This window comes from Perca fluviatilis, chromosome 9 (assembly GCF_010015445.1).
Source record: "Perca fluviatilis chromosome 9, GENO_Pfluv_1.0, whole genome shotgun sequence".
Classification (NCBI taxonomy): Eukaryota; Metazoa; Chordata; class Actinopteri; order Perciformes; family Percidae; genus Perca; species Perca fluviatilis.
The window spans coordinates 21,909,743-21,924,807 of NC_053120.1; the positions used below are offsets into that span (position 1 = coordinate 21,909,743).

General features: G+C 41.1%; 1 protein-coding gene across 1 annotated transcript in view; it reads right to left on the minus strand.

Annotated features, from left to right (window-relative positions):
* Positions 1-1,184: 1,184 nt before the first annotated feature.
* Positions 1,185-15,065, minus strand: part of cers1 (ceramide synthase 1) — a 27,111-nt gene continuing 13,230 nt past the window's right edge. The window contains exons 2-7 of the mRNA XM_039810504.1: positions 9,457-9,616; positions 6,401-6,581; positions 5,883-6,044; positions 5,663-5,810; positions 5,370-5,533; positions 1,185-3,563 (exon numbers count right to left, since the gene is read on the minus strand). Of these exons, the coding sequence (XP_039666438.1) occupies positions 3,521-3,563; positions 5,370-5,533; positions 5,663-5,810; positions 5,883-6,044; positions 6,401-6,581; positions 9,457-9,616 (858 nt within the window). The 3' untranslated portion in view covers positions 1,185-3,520. The remainder of the gene's footprint in view (positions 3,564-5,369; positions 5,534-5,662; positions 5,811-5,882; positions 6,045-6,400; positions 6,582-9,456; positions 9,617-15,065) is intronic.

The following is a 15,065-nucleotide window of genomic DNA, read 5'->3' on the forward strand; positions in this document are numbered from 1 at the left end:
TGCTGAGTTTGTACATTTTATCGAGCCTTTGCAAACTGATCAGTAAAGCAGCAGCACAGACAGGGCTGTAGGGTTGGGCATCATTTAGATTTGAACAATTCTGATTCCAATTCCGATTCTTCCTTTCGATTCTGGTTCTTATCGATTCTCGATTCTGTGAGGGGTGCAGTTGAAACGGGTCACGTGCCTATTTTCACAAATAAAGAGGAAAGTTTTATTTTTGATTCAATGGTAGTTTGCAGTTTTACAGGGCTTTTTCATTGTAAAATAAAGCCACACTAGAGCGCTGCTTACTGTGCTCCAAGGCTGCAACACAAGCGCCTGGCCGCTTCGGAAATTGGGAAGCGATGATTGGATTTGAAACCAAATCCTCTAAATGATTCCAATAAAGAAACGATTCCACTGGAATCGTAATTTTAAAACAAATTCCATGTAGGAATTCTCGATGCCCAATCCTACAGGGCTGCCCTACTGCAAACACTGCTTCATGTTTTTATCGTCACTCCCTTGTCTCCTTTGAGCTGATCTTCGTCTATGCAGGTGGAGAGTGACGAGGTCAGAGCCTAGACGTCAAATATCAAGTCTGTGCATTTACCAAAACTGAGTTGTCTGACTGAACTGAGCTTCACGTCCCACATGTTTCCAACATATTGGACGTTTAATTAAGAATCAGCCACATCCATACAGGAAGAAAAAAATAAACAATTTCAAAATATTTTTTCTCCCTTCAATTTCAGATTTCATCACATCTGGGTAGTAGTGAGGGGTGGACGACATGGATGCAAATTCGTTCATGTCATATTGACATACATGATGAATAAACTATATAATAAATAAACTAATAAATTAACTTTCAGAAAAATCTGTTGACCATTATCTAATGTACACCTGGTAGTTGCTGCAGCTGTTTTTTTGGTAATCCATCAATGTAAATTCCTGAAAAGACAAAGTACTTTAGATGCAAAATGATCAAATCCAATATTTCCACAAAACAGCTCATTGATTTAAAACATTGACACCAAGGTGTAAACAGTACATCAAATGAATACTGTCTGATGGTGCATTTCACATTCATATCGCCCACCCCTAGTAGTAGTTATTCAGTCTCACATCACAGGACTGTTTGTAGCGTGACACAGTTGGGAGAGAGATTGAAGGTGCACCTTTTCGCACGCGGTACCATACCAGACTTGAGGGCTGAGTCACACCTAATCCAGATCACAGGTCTTTGTGGGTTCACTGCAAACTTCACATTTGCCATCATATTACACAATTATCAGCAAACTATGGATCATCTAGTCTCACAGTTGAATAGTCAAGACCGCAGAGGTCACTTCCTGCCAGAACACCGTGCTACAGGACGTCTGATATCTTAACACACAGCAACATTTTTGATGGAACTGTTACTTTTACAGTACAGATGTATAACGATCAGAATACAGTAAAATTAATGAATAAAGGAAGAGAGCTGATATTAATCCATTTGTTTGTAATGTAGATGAACAAAACAACTCTCCCAGAAAATATCTGATCTGAGCAGACGATCACCGACTCATATACAGCAGAAGAAGACAACCAAACTGGGATTCCAACAGTGCTCTCAGAGGAAGCAAAAAAAAAAAACAGCAATTCAAAAACAAATCAACAATGATAACCTTAACTACAGCAATAATAGTGATAGTTTAATATAAAATTAAAATTAGTTTGAACCCCCCCCACATGTGCTGATGTGGGGATTGTGGAAGACAAACAGATAAACTAAAACAGAACGACATCTGCGGCCTGCTCCGGCAGCACAAGCATGCTGTTCATCGAAACAAGAGCTTGAATTTGATCGAGAAGGTAGGAAGATTAGAAATATACCTTATTTACTACAGGTGCAGCAGCTGTTTCCACTAAAAGTAAACCAGTGGGATCCAGGGAAACCTTTCCACTGTAGTTTAATTTAACGTGTTTGAATTACAGGTGACATCAAAGATCTTTCCATATGTGGGATTTCTGGGACATAATAGACTTTAATTTGATCTCTTAATGTGTGTATGAAATAAATTTCAATGCCACGTGAAGGTTTATCACACTCTGGTTTGCCAGCCAACGTGATGCGTGTTCAGTGGTCACTGCTGCTTGAAAGAAAGATCACTTTTAGGATGGTTATTTTAGACGTTAATAAAGACATTATGATTACATAGCCAGAGGATTTTTTTCTTCATTGTTTGTAAGACAATTCCATAGCATATTTCCAAAATCATTCAATGTCATGCATTCCTGAATACCATAATGTGTGCATACATAATGTTTTTTTTTAATCATACTGATCTTTATACAAGTTCTGGGATATTGTTAAAATTTTCTGTGAACCCGATAGCCGCCATCACCACCCACGAAACTGGTTATAAATGTTAATCAAACATATTGTTTAAACAAATTAAATGATGACGATGATACTGAAACCCAGTCAATCAATTCTAGCTATTTGCTGTCATTAAACCAGCAACAAGCTTGTATGCCCTCATGTCAGTGCAGCAACAGATGCTTTGCAAGACGTACAAAAACAAAAAAGAAGCTTTTTCCATACAATTAAATATTTCCAATGCCTGTTGATCATCAGTGCAAGAGATAAAATGTAAAAAGAAATTAAACTGAGAGGTGAAATGTTGTGAAGGATTTTGAGTTTAAAAGATTCGGCTACATCCATCCTGGAATGTCTAACACACGCACATACCTACACACACACACACACACACACACACACACACACACACACCAATGTGGCTTTTCAATTGAAACTAATGGACGCCAGAAGCTGTGCGGTCGCCACCACGGACTTGTGCAGGGATATGAAAATCAATACTAATGTGGTGAAACGGCTCTCCTTCATCACTGCACCCGTGAAAAAGTGATACTGAGAACAATGCAATGTTTCCATTTGAATCATGATTTCTTTCTTTTTTTTTAGCCTTTTCTCTTCATGTCTGACATCAGAGAAGTTGGACGGAGGTTAAAGGAGGAAATTAATTCATTATTTCACTGACGGCAATCACAGCTCACCCCTATACAATTAAAATGAGCTGCTTGTTTACCAGGTTGCTAATAGTTTATGTCAGTCTAAATGTCTACAGACTGCAATCTGGGTGCTGTGGTGCTGTTCAGGGTGACGGTGATGATTATGACACCCTGTCAGACTGTATGTAACAATCCCAGCCCAAATCTTACTCAAACAGTTTTTTTTTCCTTTCTACTGAATCTATCAAATGTAAAGTTAGCAACAATAAGACAAAAAGTCACCCGAAATAACATTCACAGTGCTCTAATAAAAACAAAACGACAGTGATGAAATTAAATGTTGTAAAACAAAACAAAAAAAAAAATAAAGAGTAAAAACTTGCTATTTTCCTTCCTTTTTTCTTTTTGTGACCCTCTTCCCTTCAGCCATGTTTTTTGAGCGTGAGCCGTCCAAGGAGGGAGTCTTGTCTTGTTTGTAGTTGTAGCCTAGTGCCAGGTGGTGGCGACGGAGAGCCTGTTATAGATGCTTCTTTTTGTTGATCCCATTCTGCACGTGCTTTCTACAACAGAGAGACAACAGAGAGAGTCAGTGTAATGAGAGCAAAGGACAGGACGGGGAAGGAGAGAATAAGCTTGTCGGAAGAGGTGATCAGCAGATGTGAGGCATTAGCAGGCAGAGAGGATATCAGCAGTGGTCAAGGCCAGGCAGATAAGGAGTGCCACATAATCACATCTCCATATGGTCCCAGGCTCTTTGATCCTATCTACCTGTGAAGGCCACTAGTTACACAAGCAAAGTGGGAGACCTGCTCTCTCTGCATCTACACCTGGACTTCAGGAGCAAGTGTCTGCTTGAGTTGTCAAATCTTTGGATTGTACCACAACACAACAGTTTAGACACAGTGTCAGTTTTTTTCTGTGAGTATTCCTAACTAATAGAAAATTGATAGAGATGTCGGCAGTTTCACAGTCTTCACAGTTTCAGTGGTCAAAGGCTACCATGATAATCAGCAGCGGATGATAGAGGTGCACATGACAACACTAAGGCAACTCCTTAGATAAAGAGATGAATCCATAAGTTCAGATAAAAAGGCACAAACTTTGTTTTTAGTCAAGTTAGCATTTTCTTGTTTTAAGCTCAGTATTTCAAAGTCTTGAGTACTTTTTTTTCAAATTAGAAGAGACCCCCATTACGTAAAACATACATGTAAATCTCATAAAAATCTCTATATCATTCTAAACAAACAATCTACTTAAACCTTTTATAGAGGCATAGTAATTGTTACAATAACTGCTAAGATGGGTATAGAAAGGACACTGACTTGTTTGGCTACAAAACTGACAAAATTGACTCTGAAAAGTGCTATGTGTATGTGTACCATTTTACAACATAAATGTATGGTCTGTAAGCAGTGGTAATGCAGATGGAATGATTAAGGGTATCAAACTCATGCCATAATTCCCAATAAAAGCTGCTTTTTATGTAGAATCATGGATTTTATATAATGCAGAATTTGGTTGACAACAGAAACAAGACGGTGTCTTGTAGTGATATTATGTAGAAACCATCCTCTCTTTGTAAGTAAATTGGTGTGAGGCCTGTGTTCATTATTTTTTAGAGCCTACGCTGGCATGTTGAATTATCTTGTTAGACCACGTTTATACCAGCCACACTAGCAGCTAATATTTATTTCCATTAACCTCAGCTGTGGTTTGTTCAGTCAGTGCTAATAAGCAAATGTTAGCATGTTAACACACTAAACTAAGATGGTGAACAAGGTAAATATTATTCCTGCTAAACATCAGCATGTTAGCATTGTCATTGTGAGCATGTTAGCAAGCTGCTGTTAGCATTTAGCTCAAAGCACCGCTTTGCCTGTGTATAGTCTCACAGAGCTGCTAGCATGGCTGTAGTCTCTTTTGTTTATTAAGAATATTACAATACACCTGGCTATGTGTGCATATAAAATAAAATTTAAAATGTATTCATGAAATATTTATTTCGGTAAAGTTCTCTGTCTTGTGGCATTAGGTCAGCCATTGGCATTAGACAGGGTTTCTGTAGGTTTCACCAAGTCAAATTTAAGACTTTTTAAGACCTTTATGAATGTAATTTAAGACCTATATCACGACATTAAAGTACAACGAAATGCAGAGTCACAAAAATGCTTGCAAAGTAAACTAAATCATTCAAATTGAATAAAAGCGACACAAAGTAAGAATAATCTGTACATATACAGCAAATTATATGTGGACTATCAAAAGAAAGAACTACAACACCACGGAATAAAAAAAAGCACAGGGTGGTATTATTCCACCCTGCACTGAGGTCTCAAGCGACACGCAGTCTGTTGGTGTTAGCTCACCCCTGGGCAGAGTTATGATGTCCAGCATCATCATCATCATGGTTTTCTGCCTGAGGTTCCTTGAGCAGGCCAGCTGCCGCGTTGTTGCCTTCCTCGTCCTCGTACTCCCTGACGTCGTTCACCTCCTTCACTTTTAGCACCTTCACTACGAAAACAACAATGAACTACACAAAAAACGGGAGAAACAGCATACACAACAGAGGTCAGATTGTGACATCGTTGTGGCAGTTTAAGACAAAACAAACATTGACCATAAATGCTTTTTGGGTTGGAAACCTGTGTGTCCTCCTCACCAAGAACCAGTAGATGTTCATGAGCAGCAGCGCCAGGAGAAGAGTGTTGAAGAAGAAGTAGAAGGGGATGTTGGGGACAGACTGGAGGCTGGACACACATGTGGCGTACAGCACTTTGAGAGGGAACCAGTAGAGACGGAACCAGAACCTGAAAGAACACAATAGAAATTAATGTCTATTCCTCTGCAGATCAAGTGTGTGTGTGTGTGTTGAACCTCACCAGGTGATGCTAAAGCTGACAGAGCCCATGTTGGACAGCACATCGTTCAGCAGGTGATAGCCTTCTCCTCTGGTCTTCAGGTAGATGTTGAGCTTGGTGAACTCCAGCTGGATGTCATTGATGTCGTGGAGGAACAACACCAGAATCCCTACGTTGTGGTATCTGAGGGCCAGGGAACACACTGTACAGTATGTGTATATATATTTCAGCTTATTTCTAATACAAGTCCATTACAAGCAGGCATCTGCCAATGCAAATGTTTGGGTGGTCCAACCAAAAACATTTACAATAAACCAACCAAGTCAATTTATTTTGCATCTATTTTGCCTGCCATTTGGGAGCTGAAAGCGTATTAATGGATTACAATGACCAAAGGTTAATTCACCACACATATGACATGCATCTATGCTGATGATGTGTTAATATAACATAAACTGAATGGTACTGTATGCCACTTTATGCTCATACAAAAACTAAAAAGGGGCAACAATAGATCTTTTAAGACTTAACAAAGGTACCTAAAGGCATAGGAAAAACTAATGAGTGCCAGCGTGATGATGTGGTGCACCACCATGACAGCTGAGTCCTTCCTCCACGCGTCCATGTAGACCGTAGCATAGATGGAGTGGCCGTAGAAGCTGCCCTGGATCAGGTAGGCTATGGCGATGTCTGTAGGTACCGACATACCACTCTTCCAGTCTGGAGAAAAAGTGAGTAGAGGTCACAGGCTGAGACACACTGAGAGCACATTAAGGAATTCAGCGTTTACTTTAAAACCAACTTCATTCAGATGCAGATTAGAAATGAAACATTTTGTATTAAAATGCATGTAGAGCGTTATGCAGCCTTTGGCAGAGAGGTGTGCACTCTGTGAGCTTTCTAATATGTATTGTAATTGCATCTTTCTTCTCTTTATCTGTTTTCTTGTTGTTCCTAGTTGAGTGTCTCAGACTTTTGGCTCACACAGTAAAACAGAAAGTGGTGATTGTATCACAACTATCACAGTTGAAAACAGCTGATGCCAACAGATGTATTTACTGCAGACTCACTACTCACTACTGCAAGCAAATGTGGAGGAGGCACTTGTCTTTTAGCAAGTGTGTAGATGACAAGACTCACTGTCTCACAAAACTCTCAAACATTGTGGATTAAATTAATTTCTAACACATTTTAGATTACAAATGACTGTGGAGGCTGAAGAAATGTAAATATTTAAATGGTTAATCATATAATCAATGTGAATTTATTTGCATTACACTGATCCAATAAACAAAAAATCATTAAACGTTAAGTGTGCTAACGATGAGTTAACCCACAGAAACGTAATAGGAAATTCATCTTGTGTAGATGATAAATATGTTGTAGATACAGCAGGATCATTGTTTTATACACACATACACTGTACACCCATTTGTATGTCCAGATACTGAGCTATATGCAGTGACTTCCGGGAAAGATGCCAGATGTGGAGGAGGCTGGAGGGATCAGGTTTAACCTCGGGGGAATTAAAGAGGGTTTCTAAAGTAACGGAAACTTTCTCCTCCGATGTTTGAGTAAGGTATGTCTCTGGTGGGATGGGGTTATGTTCAGGCCGTGCGTAATGTTTATTGATTGGATCTTCCGTCTTCCGGCAGCTATTAGAGGTGATGCAGCTATTGAAGATGAACCTGTCAACCAGCCTTTGCTAGCTCCACTCAGAGCGATTGAGTTTGATCGGAGCCCTGACACTTCCGTGTCTGATGGAGGAGGCAGAGAGACTATAAAAGACATTGCTGGATTTTAAGTGGAATCCATCTTACACATCTATCCTACATTAGCAGTGATAGTCATCCATTAGGTGCTGTTATGGAGATGGTAGGGCAAAACTTAATGTATTCTATCATAAAACGTTGCTCTATTTAGGATTGTTGGTATATCATTTCCGTCGTTTTGGTTACTATAAAAAGAAGTTTGGATTTTTTTTTTTTATTAATAATACCGAATCACTGATGATTGGTTAATAAGTGATTCAATTCAAGGCTCAGAATATGCATGAATATCCACTATAGGATTAATACGTGGTGCTTGCTGTTTCATTAGATAAAAATGACTTCAGCTCCTTGAGAGGTTAGGTAGGAAAATTACATTACATTAAATGTCATTTAGCTGACACTTTTACCCAAAGCAACTTCCAATGAGAAAATGGCTCAGTTACAGTACTATTAAAGCTCCATTGTGTAATTTTTTTAGTTGATTCTTAGAAAAAAAACCTTTGTTCTTTCACAAATATGTGCTCATTCATGTGTAATTACTTCCACCAACTAATCGTAGTATTCACGTACGCGTAGAATCTGCCATTCAGAATCATTCAGAATACATACGATTCTACTCGCTCGAATGTCACATATGATTGCGAATGACACGTTGCGCCTCCATCTTTAAAATACATTAGCCAAAGAGGAACATACCTCCGCCTTTTGCGCTTTTAAACTCAGTGGTAGCATGACGAATGCCAGGGAGGGGGAGAAGATAACGGTGTCGCCAAGGAAGTTAAAAAGAGAATTAAAACGACAACGCGACAGGCAAAGTAACAAGACCAAATTTAATATTGGAGTGGCTTTTCCAAGGATTTTAAAAAGGGACGCCGAAGTTGCCTGCTTTCTTCTCAAAAGGTAATTCTGCCTATTTGTGTAAATTTGAAGTTTTATAGTTGCTTGTATAGCATGGTTGTGCATAACGCTAGAACGACGTCTAGGATACTTTTCCTCGCGTCAATGATGAAAAAGGATTGTCTACCTTGTAACATAAACGTAATCATATGTGTCGTGATTTCCCTGGCAGACAACTCACGTCATGTGCAGTTGTAACACAGACTAGCTACAGCTAGAACAGCTGCGTGTAAACGATGGAGATACTAAGAGCTAATTTCGGTTTCATTGACACGATTGTTCATACTGTTCAGAGAAATATATTAAAAACACAAACCTCCGTTGCTTCTCTCCTACGCTGTAAACATGGCCTTACACTATTAATCTTGTACAATATACAGAATGACGATAGCACTGATACTTTGCTAACATTAGCTTGCATGTATGTTTGGGAACCCTGGTAGCTGATGTTAGCAATGAAATGGTACCAAAATAACGTAAAACTATTATTACACTGGAAGGAACACTCACGGACGAAGTCGTACTTCTTGGAATAATACGGCCACCGTAGGAGTTAAAATGCGCTCAGAATGGGAGGGGCTATATATTATAATATTCAGTTGGTTGTCATATACAATTTCACCGCTAGATGGGAGAAATTCTTACACAATGCAGCTTTAAACATGCTTTTTCTGAGGTCAATTTTGATCTAGTAAGTACTGGCTTCAAAACCTGAAAAGGAATTAAAAGCAGTAAATTCAGTAATCTAATTTCAATTCAACATATTGAATACTGACAGATTATTTAAACCATTAAAGGCTCTTTTCTTTTAACGTGATCAGGAGCAGAGTCATTCAATTAACAGATCACTAAGAGGACTAGGGCACAAACTGCTAAATAAATGACCTGTACATGACATTACGTGTTCACACTGTTGTGTATCTTACTGTAGAAGACAGAGGGCGGGTCATGGAAAAAGGAGTAGGAGGTGAAGAAGAGCAGGTAGGTGCTGTATGACCAGGACATGGTGTAGAAGACCAGCTTCCACGCGCTCTCTGGCATCTTGGCAGCATCTTTGGGCAGCAGCCTGCACCACTGTGCTAGAGGCTGCAGGGACAGAGCAGAGAGAAGAACTACAGTCAGACAGAGGAGAGGTGTGAGGAAGTCACACTCAGAAATAATTTAGCTGCTTCTTTAAGCATGCGGCTGGGTGGGCTGCTGGGAGGTCCTTTAGACACAACTGATTAATTTAGATGGTGTTCTTTTACAGAATTGTAAAGTCAATACAATGGCTCTTAATTCAATGCGTGGTGAAGCAAAGAATTCACCACATGGGTTCTTTAAAGTCTTTTAATGCACTAGTTTCTTCTGAGCTGAAATCATTTGTCTTTGTTTGTTTTATTGCAAAGAACCGCTTATGTTGTTCCATGATGTAAAGGCTGATAAATTAAATATTTTGGCCAGTGGGCGCACAGATGTTTTTAGAGGGATTGCAACAACCTTGGGCTCATTTTTCTGAACTAATGAACACTGGCTGCAGAAAACAAATGGGCCTAAAAGGAAGCTATAATGAAGACATTAAGAGGGTAGTGTACACTGTGTCTTTATAATTTAAGTAAATTATATAGTTATAGTTTTATTAATAATTTATTATAACTATAATTTATAGTTGAACTACCACACATGCATCACGTGAAATACTGTGCTATTGTGCACAAAGTTCAAACCAATGGTAGAATTTTGCAGGAAAGATGAACTCAAGTCAACATCCTCTAGTTTATATAGAGAAATCGATAATGCAAGATGACACTAATAAGATGTAAGATGACTATTGGCCTGTTGCCAGCACTACTGACAGTGTCAGGATGTTGTTTAGATGCCAGATTACAGATACAGCAGATGTCGTTTTTAGGCAGAGACCGATACATATGCATATAACTCAAATGACACATGCTCTCTTTCTGACACACACATGTAGACCTTCATCAGTAAGCAACAGTTCATACATACATACAACCATGTGACCGTCTGCCCACAGAAACGTGTCTTTCACAAGTCTGCTTATGGTTTGCTGTGTAGGCAGAAATAGTGGAAGTGGGAGAGAAGGCTTCCTCCATCCGTCCTCATCCTATTCTTTGTGCCTCCTCACTTGCACCTTTTCCCTCCCCTCGTCTCTCTCTCCAGCCTCTATCACTATTGTGGCAGCAGAAACTCTGAATCATAATCACGGAGGAACAATGACGTGCAGAATGTCAGCTAAAATAGGTAAGACAGGTACATCAGTTCGACAGGCAGGTGTTCAGTGTGCCAAGACAGGAAACCAAACCCACCGCCTCACACGCACACACACTCACCACTTTGGAAGGCAATGAAATGGTGTAACAGGAGGCAGGAAAGTGAAAGTGGCCAGTGTCAGTGATACAGTACATCTCAGTCAGTTGTTACCAAGCAGCTAGTCTACAGGATATGATACGACAGGGCTCAGTAACCGACTACATTACATATTAATGGAGGGAGTCGCAAGTTCTCAGAAAGTGACATTCACAGGGATTCAGGAACTGTATATGTCTGATACTTTGCCTGTCTGTGTGACAAAAAGCACAACGCCTGTAGAGTCGTTTATCTCTTCTTTATCATCTTACTCATTTCTCTCCATTCTTATGTTTCTGACTCTTCTGCTGTTTTCTGGATTTGATGGAGTCCCTGCGTCACACACAAGCAAGTCAAAACAAGACAAGGGAAGGAAGCTGACAGGGCAACACTGATGGTGAGATAAATTCTAACGACAACAGACTTTGTGGTCCTTAAGTCGAATCACATGAAGAAGAAGAAGATGATAGGCAGAGGCAGGAGGCACATGATCCCACCAGGGGCGGCTGATTGGTTGAGACGGTGGTGACATGTGGAACGTGTTCAGTGAGTCATGACCGGAGCTCAGGACACTCACCATATTCTTTTGCGTTTCTCAGTACATCTGTATCAGTCCCTCTCTATCAGCCCTCCCATCCGCTGCCTCCTCCCCTCCTTCCCCTTTATTTCTCGCTCTTCTTTCATTCTCTCTCTCCAAACCATGTCCCCCCCGCCTGCAACATTTATTTATAGAAGCCAGCTGTCAACACACAGCATACCCCCCCCCCCCAGTCTTCCAACACATCACCCCCTCCGATACACAAAAACATAATTCTATGCACACTCACGCAGGCTGTAGCACACTTGTGTCTGATACAAGTTACTGCATACACCAGCCATGCCTCTGCAGCTCATACCTTACTTGTTAATCACTATTACTGCCGTCTCACTGCTGCTTGTACTTCTCCATATATACATCTGTTCTGTTTACCCTTTATATTCTTCTACAAGCTGTTGCACTCTGTCCCATTTGCATCTATAAAACCACTGGTCTAGCTTTCATGACCTTTCCTCTGTCATGGTTTGTGGCTACCTTTACATTGCAACTAAACTCATGCGACAAGTAGTGACACAGTTTTCTTTGGAAAGGGGGCCAGCTGCATTTTACAACCAAAGTGATATTTTTTGTGTTACTTTTGCACCTGAGATGTGTGCACACTTGGTCCCTCTTATATAACTTTATATGACAATATAAGAATAACTGTGTCACAATAACTTTGCAAAGTTGCCCGATCCTTCCACACAGTAACATAAACCGTTCTTTTGGTGTCTGATAAGCTTTCAAACTCATGGATCTGATACTCAAACTGGACTCCCTGGATCACATTTCCTCTTCTAATATGTACCTGTAGCAACACTCCTTTACCAAAGCAGCCCCATGCATTTTTTAATGCAGTGCTCTGTCTGGATTATCACCCAGCATGATTATAGAGCAAGAAATTCCTGATTACATCCAGTTTCAAAGTTTAAACTACTTGCAACACCTGTTTTAAGAGTAAGTAAACCCCCAATCTAAATTTGTACAAAATTTCCTATTTGCAGTGGCATGACCCGGCACCAGCTGATAGCAGATTTGTCTTCGGGGTTCAGTTACTGATATTTGTTAGGGAAATGTGATCTTTTTACTTCCTGCCTAATTTTGGACAGAGGTGGTCTCTCTGGTCCCGGCCTTAAAGCGACCAAAACCACACAGCAGGGACATCATCTTTGTTTGAAATGCAGATTCTGAGAGATTATATAACAGCCTGCCAATGGCTGCATTATTGTCTCTCTGTGCCAGCCAGCCCACCATCACACTGGGTCCTATCCACCCACTCTATCCATCTACCCTTTACTTCTCTATGCCAGCATACAAAGTGGGGGTTTTAGTGGGTCAAGGACACTGAGATAATCCACTCGTCCTCTGTCGGATAAATGACAGGGCCTTGAATTACTCAGTTGGGACCTGCGACCATTAAACAGTCGCCGTGCCCCCCCCCCCCTCTCTCTGGCTGAACTCGTTCTCTAGCTCACGGCACCACTGGATTTTATTTCGCTTTCAGCTACCCCCTGCTAAGGAGAAGCACCTTTAAAAACAGAAAAGAAGCAGAGAGTATGACAGAAAAGGAGATGGTGTCAAAGAGACTTGACGACAAATAAGTGGTTCCCTTAGCAACCGTGCAGGGATGTTGGCAAAGCCCTACAGTATGGCCTAATCTGTCCTCCATTAGAGTCCTTCCCCCTCTGTTTCTCTGCAGCTGCACCCCATTGCCCTCCCTTTCACCCTCCTCTCTAAAAAGCCCCCCTCTCCCCCTCTGCCCTTCCTCGAAGCAAGTGATGAGAGAGGAGAGAGGGTGAATGCACTCCAATGGCCTGTTACGTAAGAACATAAACTGGGCCACTGAGTCAGGATACTGGCTCATGTGGATCTGTTCAATAAGGCCCTCTCTCTCATTCACCCTCTTTCATTCCTTCGATCTCTCTCGTTGGTCTGACGTCACTTTGTTAGTCTCAGTGGCCCTTTTAAACCCAATTCTGTCACGGATTCCCTCCGTTCTCTTTACATCTATTTCTAGACTGGGGTCTAATGGGATTTTCAAAAGCTAATCCAATGGATGGCCAGAGTTTTAGACTATATTTACATATGCAAGCAAATATAGCCTATTTATCTGTGATTAACAACACTATTTGAAGTGTCTTCTAGACTTTTCTGGTGCTCTATGTAGGTTTGAATCAACTGTTTTTAACTTCTTCATTACACATTTATTATATAATCTATAATCAGAATATCTGCTTCTATAAAGAGAAAACGATCCCCCACATCCCCCCATTGTTCTTAACAAGGTAATGAGCGGACAGCTGTCATTAGGAATAAAGCTCCAGATGGAGGCAGAGGCATCCAGAGTTTTTCCTTCACTGAATTTCTATTTTGTTGGTTTTACATGTAACAGGATTTACATGGTAAAAGGTGTCTCAGTGATCTGTTGGAGGTTTTAGGTTCAAAATGTAATAACCACATGTTGTCTGCATGTTTACTGTGGCTGTTTCTTCTCACCATTTCTTGCTACAATATTTAATACTTATTTACCAACAAATGGTGCTAGGATCTTTCAAATCCAACTGTAGATTGATTTTTAGTAGCCTGACAATCAGAGTAAACTGCAGTTTTTTTTCACTTCATTCATTCTGACTTTGTGTCCATGTTAAACAATACCTTGTTGGAAGGAGGGTTATTTTATTGTATTGTACCCTAACCAATCCGTAGCGAGTAATGTATCCATCCTACTGTCAGTTGACAGTGAGGCTGTGGTAGCGGTTGCTAAGAGCAGTTCAAGTTCTTCCACATTGATCATCTAATCATGTTGGTTTAAACATTGTTTCTGTGTGTAGACTTAAAGCAACTTGTACAGCAGCATTGTCTCATCCACCCATTCCCCTATTTTTCTGTTAGTATTTTTCATGGATGTAGCTACGAAAGAAAAGCTACGTTCACACCACAAGTCTTAATGCTTGATTCGGATTTTTTGCTCAGATCCGATTTTTGGTTTGGCTGTTCACATTACCTTTTAAAATGTGGCCTATATCAGATTCCAGTGTGAACTGTTTGCGGTTTCGAACTGACTGATTATTTCAAAATGTTTGTGTAATGGCAGCCATGACATTAATGAGCAGGTGCTGAGGAGGAGAAGAATGAAGAGAAAGGGAGACAAATTGGCTATTTTGGCCGATTTGCACGTCAGGACCGCTACGGGCCTCCACCAGAGTTTCCTCTGGCTTCGCCCTGCCCAGGCATAGTTCACCATCTTTCGGGTCCTATCGCACGCGCTCACGCTCCACCTACCCAACGGTGCGGGCGAGACGGGCTGGTGGTGCACCCGACCCGGAGGGACCGGGATCCCACCTCAGCCGGCGCACGGCGGCCCTCACTTTTTCCATTGCGCCACGGGGCAACCCTCTGACTCGCTCGCGCGTTAAGACTCCTTGGTCCGTGTTTCAAGACGGGCCAGGTGGGTTGCCGACATCGCCGCAGACCCCTGACGCTTTTTACGTGAGCCGATCCCCGCCTTGGCGACGCGACGCAGTTGGGGTGCACTGAGGACAGTCCGCCCCGGTTGACAGCCGCACCGGGAGCAGGGGGCCCAGCCCCTCCCCGTGGAGATAGAGGGCG